General features: G+C 38.4%; 1 protein-coding gene across 1 annotated transcript in view; it reads left to right on the top strand.

Annotated features, from left to right (window-relative positions):
• Positions 1–17,185, top strand: part of LOC148855629 (Noc2p family) — a 68,355-nt gene extending 51,170 nt beyond the window's left edge. The window contains exons 10-14 of the mRNA XM_088986738.1: positions 638–964; positions 6,595–6,801; positions 7,079–7,168; positions 7,252–7,349; positions 16,711–17,185. Of these exons, the coding sequence (XP_088842864.1) occupies positions 638–964; positions 6,595–6,801; positions 7,079–7,168; positions 7,252–7,349; positions 16,711–16,864 (876 nt within the window). The 3' untranslated portion in view covers positions 16,865–17,185. The remainder of the gene's footprint in view (positions 1–637; positions 965–6,594; positions 6,802–7,078; positions 7,169–7,251; positions 7,350–16,710) is intronic.
• The last annotated feature ends 322 nt before the right edge of the window (positions 17,186–17,507 follow it).

Below are 17,507 nucleotides of genomic sequence, written 5' to 3'. Positions count from 1 at the left end.
AAACTTGATTGATCTGGTCTCCAACAGTGAGATTTAAAAAATCTCTCTATGAGGACTAAGAGAAGCATAGGGCCCATTAGGACCCTGTATCCAGGGAATAGACCATTTACTGAATTGACTCCTTTGCAACTAGAAGAAAAGTTCTTCACTGATGCACATCCAAGCTTTGAAAGTCGATCTCCAAGTGGTACATAGATTTCTGCTTAACTGCCTAGGAAATTCTAATCTATTTGAGTGATATTTGGCAGAAAGAAGCTTTATCCAAAGGGCTTTTTGAGAGGTAAAAAATCTAAAGCAAAGTTTACAAGAAAATGTATTCAGGGTATTTTGTGTTACCTTTTGTAGTTGATAGTAACAGAACACATGAGCACATGATGTTTGACTGATTATAGTATGTAGTGATTGACACTTGGCACAATCAAATATTATATAATTTTGGGTTTGAGTCCAGGAATTGTGTTAGGGAATGTAGGTCTAATTATGACATGTATTACCACAATGTGGTTATATTTATCTAATGTTTTACAAATCTGTAAATGTTTCTGCCTTAGATTAGGTACTCATGATATTACTTGTTCTATGACAAACTGAAGGTGTCTTTCCTTATGTTCTAATTCAATTATTTCTTTGGTTTCAGGAAGTACTCAAGAAGATATGCAGTTGGCAGTATATAAACTGCATCAATCTCTGGGTTAAGTTTCTATCAAAAAATATTAAGGATCATGATCTTCAGCCATTGCTATACTTGATCATTCAAATTATAAGTGGAGTAGCTTATCTTTTTCCTGGGCCTCGATATCTGCTTTTGAAGTTTAAATGCATTCAAATGCTCAATGAACTCTCTATTTCTAGTGGGGTTTTCATTCCTATCACCTCATTGGCACTTGGTGCTCTAGAATATTGTGTGAGTGGCAGGGCAGGTGCAAGACCTGAAAAGGCCTTTGATTTTTCATTTGTCCTAAAGGTATGGAAGTAACAAATAAAGTATCAAGTTCCCTCACCCTAGTTTTGCAGTTATATCCCTGTTTCTGTCGGTATCTAATCTGCTGTTATGTTCTTTTTAAGTAAGTCATGTACCGATTAGAGGAATACTAAGGATGCTAACACTGTAGTGGTCTTCTGTGATGTTTTGCTCATGACGATATGGCTCTGAGGTGGAACATGGAAGTTCTACCTCAGCAGCTGGATATTTACTAATAAAGGTTCGTTCTAAGCAGTTAGCATAATGACATGTCTGCATTAGAGACATGTTTTTGGCAATTAGATCCAACAAAAAACATCCTGAATCTGTTTTTTCCCCTTCTTCATCCCCTTCCCCCTCTTTCCTTCCCGGAAAAGATGATCTAAAAGTATTTTCAGGAGTTATTCAATTTCTTTCAATATTCTGAGGCTCTCATAATTTATTTGAAAATCTCATGTGACTTTGGATATAACCACAAGAATCCAAGGTTCAGAAATAGAGCATCTATAAATCAAATCTTGCAAGAAGAAAGATTGCCCTTAAGTAGGCATCCACATTAGCACTATACTTAGAAAACATAAACAAGAGCTAAAGGCCCATAAAGAAAAGGCCCAATAAGAAAACATAACAATAAAGAACTAATAGGAAAGACATTAATGGGCTAGGGCCCATTCGGCCCAGTCTCTCTACACTCCCCCTCAAGCTGAGCATAGATATCCATCATGCCCAACTTGCTTATATAGTGAACCAACTTTCCTTTAGGATCACCTTTTGTCAAAACTTTAGCTGAGCATAGATATCCATCATGCCCAGCTTGCTTATATAGTGAACCAACTTTCCTTTAGGAACACCTTTTGTCAAAACATTAGCCAACTGTTCTTCAGAAGCAACAAATGGTAGACAAACTTTTCCTAAGGCAACTCTCTCTCTCGTATAAAATGCCTGTCAACTTCAATGTGCTTAGTTCTGTCATGTTGAACAGGATTATGTGCAATGTTGATAGCAGCCTGGTTGTCACAATATAACATCATTGGCTTCTCACAATCTATACCAAATTCTTCTAAAAGTGATCTTAACCACAAAAGTTCAGAAACTCCATGTGCCATTGCCCAGTACTTCGCTTCAGCTGAGGATCTTGCCACTACATACTGCTTCTTACTCCTCCATGATACAAAGTTCCCTGCTACCATATCACAGTAACCTGAAGTGGACCTCCTATCATCAATACAACCGACCCAGTCAGCATTAGCGTATGCTTCCAGCTTCATGTGTCCATGCTTAGCAAACAAAATACCTCTCCTTGTAGGCCCTTTTAGATAGCACAGAACCTTCTTAGTAGCTACTAAATGTGTATCTCTAGGAGAATGCATAAACTGGCTAATTACAATGGCTACATGGGAAATATCTGGCCGAGTCATGCAAAGGTACAATAACTTCCCAACCAGTCTCTGGAACACTCCCTTATCAGACAATAGTTCACCTTTAGTAGCTGACAACTTATAATTTGGGTCTATAGGAGTAGAAGCAGGTCGAGCACCCAGTTTGCCAGTCTCTGCAAGGAGATCAAGAACATACTTTCATGGGGAAATGAAGATACCATCCTTAGATCTGGCAACTTCAATTCCCAAGAAATATCTGAGTTTTCCTAAGTCTTTAATTTCAAACTTAATGTTAAGAAAACCTTTGAGATGAACAACTTTCTGAGAATCATTACCAGTAACCAGAATATCATCAACAGAGACAATCAGAAGGGTCACTAAGGAATCTCTCCTCTTAACAAACAAAGTATGATCCGACTGAGTCTGTGTGTACCCAAAAGCAACAAAAGCAGCCCGAGATCTGTCAAACCAAGCTCTAGGAGATTGTTAAGGCCATAAAGAGACTTCTTCAGTTTACAGACCTTTCCTTGCATTTCATTCCCATACACTCTTGGAGGTAAAGACATATAGGCCTCTTCATGTAGGTCCCCATTCAAAAAATCATTCTTTACATCAAACTGATGAAGAGGCCAATCAAAAGTAGTAGCTAAAGATAGCAAAACTCGAATTGAATTCATCTTGGCTATTGGGGAAGACCATACATCTGAGTATATCCTTTAGCAACCAAACGAGCCTTATATCTCTCAACAGTACCATCAGAATTTCCTTATATCTCTCAACAGTACCATCAGAATGATACTTAATAGCGAACACCCACTTACAACTAACTGGTTCCTTTCCCTCAGGCAAATCCACAATTTCCCAAGTATTGTTCTTATGCAAAGCATCTAGTTCAGTCATCATAGCATCCCTCCATTTTGGTTTGGACAAGGCATCCGGGACGGATCTGGGAGTCACATGTGTGGAAATAGAGGCAAGGAAGGAATGGTAGGAAGGGGAAAGAAGGCTGTAGGACAGGTGTTTGGAAATGCAATGAGTTGTATATTTCCGTTTGCCTTTGCGAAGGGCAATAGGGAGATCAAGGTCAGGGAAGGTATCCGAAGTGGTAGAAGAGGACTGACCTATTACCTCAGTAGTGATGGGAGGAGCAAGAGGCACATCTGAAGGCGTGGAAACAGCTTGCATGCCTCTTGAGTCTTTGTCTTTGGTACCACCTTTGGACAATAGGATGGGAAGAAAAAGTAGGGGAATGAGCAGGAGGAGGAGGGGGGAGCAGGAATGAATGACTCGACTGAAGGAGACTCTGTAAAAGATTCAATGGGAATTGCAAGAGGAACAGATGGTGACAATGCAAACAACTTCTCTGAATGCTCTCCCTCAAGAGAAGTACCAAAGAAAGGAACAGACTCTGCAAATGTGACATCTCTAGAAACAAAGCGAGTGCCACGAACCGGATCAAAACAGCAGTACCCCTTTTGTGTGGAGGCATATCCCAAAAAGACACACTTGTGTGCTTTAAACTTAAACTTATGTCTTTGATGATTGTGAACATGAACATAGCAAGTGCACTCAAACACCATGAGAGGAAGAGAGAAGAGATCTTCATTTGGGAAAAGCAAGCTAAAGGGAGTTTTAAACCCTAGAACCCGAGAAGGCGTTCGATTTATCAAGTATGTAGCTGTAAGGTTAGCATCGCCCCAAAATTTAACAGGAACATGGGAAGCAAAAAGGAGGCTCCTCGCAACCTCAGCCACATGTTTGTTCTTCCTTTCTGCCATTCCATTTTGTTGAAGAGTGTAGGAATAGGAACTCTGATGAATAACTCCGAAGGTATCAAAGTAGGAGGAAAGGCTCTTCTTAAAATATTCCCTTGCATTATCAAATTGGAATATTTTGATCCGAATGTTAAATTGGGTAAGTATAAGTTCATGATTTTTTGTACAATATATGGTACTTCATCCCGGGATTTCATAAGGTAAATCCAGGTGTAACGAGATAAATCATCAATGAAAAGAATGAAATATTTATAACCCCCCATAGCAGATAAATGATATGGCCCCCACACATCAAAGTGCACAATATGGAAAGGAGAAACATTTCTTTTATTACTCACTGAAAATGATTGTCTACAATGTTTTGCAAGGTCACATGACTCACAATGAAGACTCGATAGGGATATTCCCTTAAACATTTCTAGAAACAAATGACTCAAAGCTGAAAAAAAACAAATGACCAAATTAGAAATGACATATCATGACTCTATTAACTGACTCTGATAAAACAGACTCCAAAGCTACTCCACTAGGTAATCCAAGACTTTGATTAGAGACATCCAGCATGTATATCCCATTCGCCTCGTGGCCACTCCCAATCGTCCTCTAAGACTTCAGTTCTTGAAAAACACAATAAGTAGGAAAGAAGGTTATGCTGCAGTTCATTGATTTTGTTAAACTACTAACAAATAAAAGGTTAGTGTTAACTTTGGGAACATGAATTGTAGAGGATAATACAAGTGAGTCAGAGGCTTTAATATTCCCCTTGCCAGAGATGGGAGCAAGAGACCCATCTGTAAGAGAAATCTTCTCTCTACCCGAGAGAAGCTGGTATGAACAAAAAAGGTTGGGTATGCTAGTCATATGGTCTGATGCACCGGAATCTATGACCTAAGGAATTTTACGATTACCTGAGGCTGTAGCATGATTTGCAGAAGCACAAATACCTGAATGGGAAAAAGCGGATGTAGAGGGGGTGCCTAAGGAGGAAGATGCAACAATAGACTCTCAAGTGGTTTATCAACTTCCCATATCTCTTAAATTCTGCCTTCACTGCTGCCAGCTGATCCACAACAGATTTTTCTTCACATTTAGATACTGTAGCAACATTTGCATTCTTGGGCTTTCCAGACTGACGACCCTACTTAAAGTTGTTATGAAACCTCTCAGAAAGAAGATTTGGATGAAACTTCCAACAAGAATTCTTTGTATGTTTTGGCTTCTTGCAATATTCACATATCACCTCCTTTTTTTCATTTAGCCCCTTTGGTTTTATTTGAGCATGTGCAAAATGTTCTGGAGGTGGTGGGGTCTGTAGCTTTACCTGCCACCTGCTCTCTTCATTGCTCACCATAGAGTATGCTTGAGCAAGTGTCACTTCATCCTTGGCCAGGATATTCTGCCTTGTAATATCAAATTCAGGATTGAGTCCTGTAAGGAACTCAAACACTTGGTTTCTTTCCACAAATTTCCTGAAGGTTTCTGCATCTTTGGTGCTTTCCCATACAAATGCTTCCATAACCACCCAATAATTGTGTAGTTATCATTATGATTAATTATTAAGGAAATATGATTATGGAAATGGAACCTAGGGAACTACCTTAAGATATATGTTTTTTACTGAAAAAAAAAATCCATTGCCTTGGTGACTACGCAACAATGTCCCCTTTGTCGCCTTGGCACCTTGAAAACTATGGAATTCTCTTTCCTCTCTTTATCTCCCTCTTTTTTAGTAAAAGTTTTCTTATTTATTTATTACCAAAAAAGGATTCAAGTATTGGCTACTCTCACCAAGACATTAATTAACTAAAAGATTTATTATTAATTCCATTTTCTAAAAACCAGTTTTACCCTTGAAAAGACTCAAATACCTATTTACCATTTTACCCTTTCTGGACAATCCAAATTACCAGCCTTATAACTAAAACCATCAACAGGGGACATGGGTTGAAATAGTAAGAAATTATTAGAGGACCAATTGTTGATTCAAATCATCTACTTAGATCATTATGTCTTGGGGTCCATATCTATAGAGTGATTTGAGGCCACTTAGGCTTACCAAGATAACTTCAAAATATATATTTATAAAAAAAAACGTTAAAATATATTTGTTCTTTATCTATTCCATTGCCTCAAACTGTGAAGTTTTTTTTCATGATTCTTTTTTTATTTTCCTAATTTTGTAATCTTCCCTTCTTGTGCTCTTCTCATTTTTCAGTATTGTGCGTTTTGATTGGCCAATATACTAAGATATAATAAAAAAATGTTTCAACAATTGAGTTAGGACATCTCTAGGAAGAGTATTAGCCTTTAAAAGTGGACAGATGTCCTAACTCTTATTTAGTGTTTCATTGTTCCTCTGGAATGATGCGATACGCCTGATACGGGGTGTATCACATTGATACTTTGAACCTTGCTCCATGCACTGTCTTAGATTGTTACATTCATGAAGTGACTGACACTGAATTAATTTTCATGACAGGTGCCAAAACAATGGTTAAAATCACAGTGCTTTCAAGGAGAGTGTGTCCTTTCTACAATTAAGCTGCTATCAATGCATCTTTCTCAGTGGAGCTGCCATATATCCTTCCCTGAACTAGCAACTATTCCCCTCATGTTTTTGAAAAAGTTCCATGAGAAAGCAACTTCTGAAGTCATACGGCATCGAGTGAAGCATCTGATAGATCAGGTCAGTGGGTGAAGGAGCTTGTTGGTTACCTTGTTGCTTATGTTGTCTGCTTAGATATTGTTAACACGACATTCCAATCTCTCAGAGAAATTGGCATTGCTGGAACTCTTTTTGCTGACAAAACTATCTCCTATTAATTCCAGGAGGCCTTCCCATGATTGAAAGGGATTTGTTGGTGAAATCAGGAAATTTTAGTTGATAGGATTACCATATTGCTAATGTTACTTCTTGTTAGTATAATGTTACAGTATAAGATGTATGTATCCTGGAAATGCAGGTTCAACGGAATGTTGAGTATGTGCAGAAGAAACAAGATGAAGTCGCATTTTCACCAAAAGATGAGGAATCTGTGGAATCATTTCTAGAGGTTGGATCCTTATCTCTCTGCTAAGCTTTAAGGTGGGATTTTCCAGTTAATTTGTTTCAGTTTCATGTTTCAATGAATTGCAGTTTGAAAAGTGCAGCAGAAATGATCCCTTTACTCAATATTACACAAGAACTCAACAAAAGTCTATTTCTCAAAATATCTCCATGAAGGAAAAGACAAGGTATGACAACTCAACTCGACCCAACAAAGCGTTAACCCTATTATAAGTGGTCCACTGCAGGATATGAGAAATATAAGAAAAAAGAAAATAAGATCAGCGAGCGGATATGTCCTATTTTTCTCGTGTTTTCTGTCATGTAATCACTTGATGGAATTATCTATCAAGGAATCTAGTGTACCTATAATGTGGGCACAAGGTGATGCAGGATGGGAGGAGAGTGTGCTACTGATTAAAAATGGTGGATTAAGGATTAGATCTGAAAAGTAGGAGGTGAATGGTTTCAGATCTTTAAAGGATTGAATAGCAGGTTGGAGAGGGTGTTTATTTTCTCTAAATAAGGAAAATTAGAGATGAAGTTTAGGACCTGTGATTACAAAGCTTCTTGTCTTGAGAATGGTTGGCCAGACCTTGTTAGAAAAAGGATTTTGATAAAATAGAAGCCTTAAGACGCCCAACACAGCAAATGGACTTGTTAAAGGTGATCCAAATTTAAATCCGAATATGATCCAAATTCCATCTTTTTTAAAAGTGGATTGAATATGGATCCATTCATATCCCAATCATATATGATTTCATATCTGTTTGTAAAATTAGTTCTAACATGGTTTTTTAACAAAATACTCACAAGTTCAAGTATGATATAAGTTATTTTTATTTTATTCTGTTGATGATGTACAAGACGATATTTTATAATATTCAATATCTATTACGGCCTAACATTAGGGTCCATTAGTGGGCCCACTTATTTGAATATGTTTTCAATTGGAAGAATAAGGTAGTGGGTATTTTCTGTTAGATGTTGGGCTTTGTATGTAGTAGAGAGTCACGTGGGCCCATTTGTGAAAGCTGTTATTAGTTTGTTCCTTATTTATGGGTCAGTAGTGAGAGAGTGTCATGATAGGTCACGTAAGGTAATGGGTTATGGGTAGTTGTAGGAGTCTGTATATATGAACTTCCATTGTTCTTTGAGAGGATATCAATTGAAGAATTTTACTTAGAACCATTTGGTTTTTATCGGAGGTCTCTTGTCTCCCTTGAAGTAGGTGAAATCTACGCTACGCAGATTTTATCAGAGCCAAGATTATGATTTCTGGTTTTGAGCACCGGCTTGCATAATTGCAAGGAAAGATCCGATTGTTGGCCATTAACCAACAGTAAATGATGGAGCAGATGAATTACATATTCAAAAGCTTGTCAGTAAGATTGGACCAGTTGGAGTCTTTGCACTCAAAGGAGAAGGGCGAAGTGACACACCGTTGCTGCAGTAGTGAATAGGTTGTTTCTGCCATGGCAACTAAAGGACATGCGACTACAGTGATTACCAGCAATTAGTGGAGCTCAAGACCAGATCGTTCACCTCCCTTTGGTCCCTTCTGTTCTGAAGAAAAAGCCCATGGGAGCAGTAAGCTCTGTGAGTTGGAGAATACTGCTTGGGTCTCAGCTTGGTCCTATGAAGGAATCGACCCTTACGGAGTCACAATGGGGTTCGATATCACCTCTCATTACCACATGAACCAAGGCATTGATCTACAATGAGAGCTTATCAAATTCTTGAATGCCAACATCATTGCCGGAGATGAAAACGAACGTGGAGCTGGCGTGATCATCTCCAAAACCTTCAAGATAAGGAAGATAATGAAGTTTGTAGAAGCTTCAAAGGACAGAAACTTAGTTCTACGCTATCAAGCAAAGATGATGGAGGAAGGGGGCATTCTCTGGAACCCACCTTGGACAATGGTAAACGGTTCAATCTCCATTCATTTGTACACCAGTTACCCACAGATTGCATGCATACTTTGGGTTGAATACACAATTGAGGCTGGTGGGCATTTAATTACAGAAATTGTCTATGGGGAAATCAATCCAAGCGGTGGTGCTGCCTGGGTACATGGGAGATCTACACGCATTGATCGAGGATCCCACCTGAAGTTATTTACAAAAAACAGCTGATTGGATTCAACCATGTGTTTGTGAGAAGAACATGGGGGAGTTACATGCATTACAAGGCTGTGTTTGGTTCGATGAAGCTTTGACCTCGAGGACAAGGTCATTTTAAGAGGGTGGGAATGTTACTGAAGAAATAGTTGGTTAGCCACGAGTGTGGGGTTCCATACCCACACCTAGTTGTTTCTAATTTCTTTTATTAGTTTCTAATTTCTTTTATTGTTTCTAAGATCTTTTATGTTGGGCCGGCTGGCCTTATTGTTTCTAACTTTTGTTTGTTTCTAATCTTTGTTTATTTCCTATTCTTGTAAGGAACCTAAAGCTATAAATAAAGAAGTATATGAGGTGGCAGATTATTAATCACCGAACCCCTTCTTTCTTCTCCTCCTCTCTTCACTCTTCACTCTTCTTTTCTCTCTCTCTCTTCTCTTCGAACCTGTATTGCTTCTTTGATCACACAGTAACAGTTCTATTTCTTACCAGTTGGTATCAGAGCATTCGATCTAGGGTTTTCTCATGTGGATTTAATTCAGCCAACCACATGAGAATTATTTAGGGCTGGAACTTCAGAAAGATTCTTACTTTGCCTGATTCTTAGAGGTTGCAAGAAGTTTTTTAGCAGCTGTCCTAAGATTGGAGAGTGCTTATTGTAATCAGGAAGAATCAAGTAGGAATTGAGTGATCAAGATCGATTCTTTGATCAAGATTGAAGGTGTCAACAGTAGTTGATTGATCAAGTTTGAAGACTGAAGGAAGCAATCGGTTTTCTGGGCAAACTTCTCCTTTTCTTGAGGCTGACAGCAGTAAAAGCAATCAGTTTTTTTTTTTTTTTTGGGCAAGTTCCCTCTTTTCTTGAGGCTAGAAGCAGTAAGAGATAAATTCACTACTTTTCTTTAGAAAGAAAGTTATTTTTTCTTTGAGATTGATATTCAAAAAGTCCTTGTTGTGCATTCAGAGAAGTGCGGCTAGAAAATCTCTTCTTTTTCACCTATTTTAAGGAGAAAAAAAAACCTAAAGTCCAGGACTAATATTAATTCCAGGATAGTAGTTGACTATTATCTGGTTCTGGGTAACTGTAAAATCCTTGTCCTAGGTCGGCTATTATCAGCCTTGGGGTACAGTTTTTCTGATTACAGTAGGTTTCCTAACCTAGAATGGAGTTAAAGAACCAAGGGGAAGGTGTTTTTGGGACTGGTGGTTCAGGTAACATGACTGAGAACACCTTTCAGATTACAACTGTTAAATTTGATGGATCAAACTACTTAGAATGGGCCCAATCAGCCATGATGGCTTTTGGGGGTAGAGGAAAGCTAAACTTCTTGCTAGGGGATGTGAAGGAACCAACCAAGGAGAGCCCTACTTATGCTAAATGGGTTCAAGAGAATTTTTTGGTGATGACATGGCTGTGCAACTCTATGCAGCCACACATCAGCCGAAACTACTTGTGGGCCAAAACAGCTAAAGAAATATGGGATGTTATGAAGGAAACCTACTTGCAGCCTCTTAATGTTGTTAGGGCTTATGAGCTGAAATGTGAAGTTAAAAATTTGTGGTAAGGAGAGAAGCAGGTTTCCGTTTATTTTTTAACCTTAAAATCCCTATGGCATGAAATTGACCATCTTGAAACAATTGAGTGGGAGAGTCAGAAAGATGCACAAACATATAGAAAGCAAGTTGAAACTAACAGAGTTTTTGAGTTCCTTGCTAGTCTGAATTCTGAATATGGCATTGTGAGACAACAGTTGTTGACAAGAGATAGTGTGACTTTATCACAAGCCTATTCCCTAGTGCATAGTGAAGAAACTAGGAGAAAGGTTATGTTGCAGCAACAACCCTTTGAATCAGCCTTGGCAGCGGTTAGACCTAAATCTAGGGGGGATTAGGAGAAGAAGGAAGCTAAGGAGGACTTAGTATGTGAACACTACAAGAAACCTAAACATACTAAGGACACCTGTTGGAAACTGCACCCTCATTTAGTTCCAACAAAGCTCAGAAATAAGAAAGGGAATGCTAATATGGTTGTCAACACTGATAGTACAACTTCATCAGGCACAAGAGGCACTCCTCTAGATATCCTAGCTGTAGTCCGAGCTGCTCTGACTCTGCTAGAAAATGAATAATTCAGCTCAGCCTTCATCATCTCAACACCCTATTTCAGCCCTTGCTTATACAGGTACAAGAGCTACTGCTTGCCATGCTTCTATCCCAGGTAATACTAGTCCTTCTTGGGTAATAGATTCAGGTGCTTCAGATCATATGACCAACATATCTACTCTATTTAGCACCTAGTGTTTATCCTTTGGGAGAGAGTTTCTATTGTTGATGGCTCTCTTGTACCAATTTCTGGCAAAGTAGACATCGGATTATCAGATACCATGACCCTATCCTCAGTTTTGCATGTTCCCAAGCTTAGTGCTAACTTACTTTTAGTTAGTAGTATTACTAAAAATCAAAACTGTTTGGTAACTTGTTTCCTTGATCAGTGTATTTTTTAGGATCTAGAAATGAAGAAGGTGATTGGGATTGGCCGTGAAATGAATGAAATCTACCTGCTGGAACATTTATAGGGGGAGCAGAGTGAAGTAGGGAAATTGTTTGTTTCCTAGTCTTGTAGTAAGATTATGCTTTGGCACAACTGCTTATGTCATTTATCTTTTGGGTCTTTAAAGTCTTTTTCCAAACTTGTTTGAGTTAGTAGAAGTGTTTGGGTTGAAATGTAAAAGTTGTGAACTTGCAAAACGCAATAGATCATCTTATCCTTGAAGTAATAAAAGAAGCAACCTTCCTTTTGAGATTGAGCATACCAATGTTTGGGGGTCCTACCATACTCCCACCATGGGAGGTACTGATATTTTTTATTATTTGTTGATGACTATACCCGTTTTTCATAGGTCTACCTTATGCACTCTCGAGATGAAGTCCCCTTTCTGACCCAAGCTTTCCATCAGATGATCCTAACCCAATTTGAAATCAAGATCAAGATTCTTAGTTTTGATAATGCCAAGGAATACTTTGCAAAACCCTTGGCATCCTATCTTCTTGATCATGGGATCATTCATCAAAGCACCTATCCTCACACACCTCAACAAAACAGGGTTGCTGAGAGAAAAAAACATGCATATTTTAGAGGTAGCCAGAAGCATCATGCTCAACTCCAATGTTCCTATACGCTTCTGGGGAGATGCAATCCGTACAACCATATACCTCATTAACAGGGTTCCTTCACAAGTCCTAAACATGCAAACCCCGTTCAGTCTTCTATATCCAGATAAGGACCTATTTACTATTCCCTTCAAAACTTTTGGGTGTACTTGTTTTGTCCAAATCCTTGGACCTCATCGCTCCAAGTTTGATCCCAAAGCCACTAAGTGTATTTTCCTTGGGTATGCACAAAATCAAAAGGGATATTGCTGTTATGAGCCAGTTTCAGGGAAGCTTTTTGTGTCCATGGATGTTATCTTCTTTGAGGATATGCCCTAATATCATAATGCTTTTCCTTAGGGGGAGAATAGTGAGGAAGGGATTTCAGTTTCAACCCCAAGAATTCCTTTACCTATCCCAGTCACTAAGGGGGGGATTGCAGAGAAGGTTGTCAAAAATGCAAGTAGTTGAGAGTGTATCACAGAAAGTGGTGGAGGCAGGTTGATTCTCGTACTCAACAACAATCCAGGCCAGTTCCAACATCTTCTACAGCTCCAGATCCAGATTCTACTACTGGTCCCACTTTTGATCCCATTGTTAAAGATGCTTAGCCTTCACCGATAGATGACCTTGATCTTCCTATTGCTATTCGTAACTCATCCACTGCCCATTGCATCTCCAAGTTCCTTTCCTATAATTGTCTCTCAGAATCCTATAGGTCTTACTTGGCATCTATTTCTGCTATTCCTATACCCAAAAAAGTGCAAGAAGCTCTTTTGATACCTGAATGGAAGGAAGCAATGCAAGTAGAGATGGATGCTCTTGTCAAGAACAACAAATGGGAACTAGTTAACCAGCCTGGAGGGAAGAAACCTATTGGATACAGATGGGTGTTTACTGTGAAATATAATGCTGATGGTACTATAGAGAGGTATGAGGCCAGATTTGTTGCAAAGGGATTCACACAAACTTATGGCATAGACTATGCAAAAAGCTTTGCACCTGTTGCAAAAACGAACACTATCAAAGTTCTTCTATCCATTGCTGTAAACTTCTCATGGCCACTATTTCAGCTAGATGTTAAGAATGCCTTCCTCAACGTAGACTTGCAAGAGGAAGTATACATGGAGTTACCCCCTGGTTCTTATAGTACAGAAGCAAGAAAGAAAGTTTTCCTTTTGAAGGAGGCCTTGTACGGGGGCTGAAACAATCTCCAAGAGCTTGGTTTGATAGGTTTAGACTGGCTTTGGACAAATTCGGATACATACAGGCTCAGTCAGATCACTCTCTTCTTTAAGAAGACAGGTCATTCCTTGACTCTACTTGCAATCTATATAGATGACATTGTGATAATAGGAAGCGACACATGTGAAATTGAAACCCTTAAACAACACCTTCACAAGGAATTTGAAGTGAAAGACCTAGGAAAGTTACACTATCTCCTAGGAATTGAGGTAGCTCGATCTAAGCATGGCATTTTCATCTCCCAAAGGAAGTATGTTCTGAACTTATTGGAAGAAACTGGCAAGTTAGGAGTGAAACCTGCTGATACTCCCATTGGGCCTAACCATAAGATAAGTGCAGAAAGTGGAGAACTCCTTGAGGACAGGGCTATGTACCAAAGGCTCATTGGGAAACTTCTTTATCTCTGTCTAACCCGACCAGATATTTCTTATGTCGTCAATGTTGTTAGTCAATACATGCATTCTCCTAGGACTACCCACCTCCTTGCAGTAGAAAGGATCCTTGCCTACTTAAAGAGATGTTCAGGGAGAGGTATACTCTTCAAGAATAATGGTCATATGAAAATATAAGTCAATACAAATGTGGATTGGGCTGGATGTGTTGATGATAGGAGGTCCACCTCTGGATATTGTGCATTTATGGGGGGAAATCTTGTTTCCTGGAGGAGCAAGAAGCAAAATGTTGTTGCTCGCTCTAGTGCAGAAGCATAATACAGATCCATGGCCAATGGTGTTGTAGAAGTGTTATGGCTGAGATCCTTGCTTAATGAGTTGGAGGTTGATTATGAGAAGGCTTTGATGCTAGACTAAGCATATCGAGGTTGACAGACATTTTATCCTAGAGCGAGTTGCATCTCAAGAAGTATGCCTTCCTTACATCGCTTCAGACATGCAGTCACAAAAATCAAATTGGAGACAGATCTACGCAAGTTGGGCATGACAAATATCTACTCCCAACTTGAGGGGGAGTGAAGAAATAGTCGGTTAGCCATGAGTGTGGGGTTCCATACCCACACTCAAGCTTTGGGGTGTGTGGTTCCATACTCACACCTAGTTGTTTCTAATTTCTTTTATTAGTTATTTCTAAGATCTTTTAAGTTGGGTCGGCTGGCCTTGTTGTTTCTAATTTTTGTTTATTTCCTATTCTTGTAAGGAACCTAAAGCTATAAATAAAGAAGTGTGGGGTGGCAGATTATTAATCACCAAACCCCTTCTTTCTTCTCCTCTCTTCACTCTTCACTCTTCTTTTCAATTGGAAGAATAAGGTAGTGGGTGTTTTCTGTTAGATGTTGGGCCATGTATGTAGTAGAGAGCCACATGGGCCCATTTGTGAAAGCTGTTATTAGTTTGTTCCTTATTTATGGGTCTGTTAGCAGTGAGAGAGAGTGTCATGATAGGTCACGTAAGGTAATGAGTTAAGGGTAGTTGTAGGAGTCTGTATATGTACTTCCATTGTTCTTTGAGAGGATATCAATTGAAGAGTTTTACTTAGAACCGTTTGGTTTTTATCGGAGATCTCTCGTCTCCCTCGAAGTAGACAAAATCTACGTTACGTCCTATTCAAGTCTGTAACAATATCCATTTCCAATCCAAATTCAATTCAAATCCAATATGAAGCTGACGAATAAGATTTGATTCGAGTGTGAATATGAACTAAAATTTACATCTGGGAAGTCACTCTACAATGGATGCCGCATGCTACATTTTCAACTTTTCCTAGACAGAGGCCACTAAGCATAACCCAGAAATTTATTATAAATTTAGATCTGCCAGAATTTATGTTCTGCTGCTGAAACCCAGATTTGGGAAAATTCGCAACTCTTGCATAGATAAGAAATTTCTGCGCTGACTCAATTGCAATACATGTTTTTGCACGAAGTTCTACAGGATGGCGAAGTCTGTGCGTCCTAGTAGAACTCTATGGACTCCACCTGAAGGACCCAGTTTTACCTTGGAACTCCTATGAGTCCTCTTTATCACTTTTTCGTCTTTTTCTTCTTCATATGGCAAAGTCAGCTTCTAACAGTGTTTCATGATGTGAAGATATTCTGGGCTGGATTTATCCATGTATGACACGTAACTATTGGTTTTTAGCTACATGTACTGCTTTTCTGCTGGTACGGTACTACGGTGGTACCCTGTCCTTATGGTTTATACCTTTGACAGGAAAATAGAACCCTGGTTATTGACCTTTTTTGTCAAAACATTATATCATTTTATAGTTGTTGAGGCCTACTTATGAACCAGTAACAGCATGGTTGTTTTGGTAGATATCTCAGGATGGATTTATCTATTCACGTCTCCTTCGCTATTCCCTCTTAGCTATGTATACTGCTATTCTATTGGTAACCTGTTTTTTTGGTTTATCTGTGGGATGAAACTTCCTTGAAATTTTTGGTTTCCTGGTAGTGGCTGATGTGTCTTTAAGAACTCTACTATGAATTTACTATTTAGAGCTTTACAACAATAGTATCTGTAGTTTGGGTCAACCATTTTTGTTTGTTTTGAAGTTTCTTTGTTTTCGTCGTCGTCGTCATCATCTTTATTATTATTAAGTATGGTATTACTTCTTGAAGTTAAGCTATTAATTAATAATTGCAGAAACGTATTAGTTGATTAAATGGTTTACTTTTTCGTATAACATTTTTTTTGGGCTTTCCAATTGTTTGGGTAAATATCCACAGATCTACTAATACGTGTCAAAGCATCATACATCCAACAATATTGGATATATCCTAGCTTTTCAAACACCAAAATATGTAAATTTACTGTTTAAATGAGAAAACACATTCTTCCAAGTTCCAATTTAATGCTAGTTGCCAAGCTCTGTAATATTATGGCAGATACCACAGGCATTTAAGATGAGGATGATAAGCTTGGCAGATAGAAACTATTCCACGTGGCACCAACCCCATTTCACTTGTGTCCATGTGTTGGCCATTATGGAAATCGATATTTTACATCTAGTCTAGACATCGATCATATATAAGTGCTTTATTGATTGCAATTTTTTTTTTTCATAATTGTTGCAGTATGGTTGAATCGCAAGAATCAAAAAAGCATAAGTTGCAGACGTTGGAGAATGAGTTGGAAGAAGGTTTTAATGGCGAAAAGTATTTTAAGAAAGGGAAGGTAAATTCTATTGTTGGCACACGAGATCGAAGAAGGAAGAAACCCAGAACCTAGACTACTGAAGTTTGCTCAGTTTTTCCAAATCTATATTCTACTATTCTACTTTGCTTCAGTGCACAAGTGCAAGTTCGATAAAGAGAGAGATGCCACATGTTGTGAAGGCCTATGTGAGGACTACAAATCTACCCAGGTAGATTAAGAGAGGTGTTATTATCATGCACTCTAACGTGCAAATTTTGTTAGTTTTGGACTTTTGCTAAGTTGTTTTCTTTGTCATGACGTTGTGATCTGTATTAATCTCCATTATTTTATTAATTACTAAATTATTTTTAATTATTTAGTACTTTTATTAATAATTAATTAATATTTTATTCATACTATTCTAGTTAATTATTTAACTAGTGCATAATATCCAAACAAATTCATCCATAGAGTTGAAGGGTTCAACCATGATACCGGAAAAACTTGTTGCCAATCAATCGGAATGGTAAAAGAGTTGACCAATTCATCAAATTCATTGGGGTGTGCTTTGATTGGTTAAATCTATCTGTACCAATGTCTTTTCGGTATTATTGATTTTTCCTATAGAGCTTCGAATATGATACTGGAAAGACTACTGGAAAGACCAGTCAAGTGATATTTATCAAATTCACTCGGGTTAAAATTTTAAAATATCTATTTCTTGGCATTCAACAAA

This window comes from Nelumbo lutea, chromosome 4, assembly GCF_056320005.1.
Source record: "Nelumbo lutea isolate HS-2025 chromosome 4, American lotus-T2T, whole genome shotgun sequence".
Lineage (NCBI taxonomy): Eukaryota > Viridiplantae > Streptophyta > Magnoliopsida > Proteales > Nelumbonaceae > Nelumbo > Nelumbo lutea.
The sequence above is the reverse complement of the archived record's forward strand: the minus strand, read 5'-3'. Positions and strand labels throughout refer to the sequence as shown.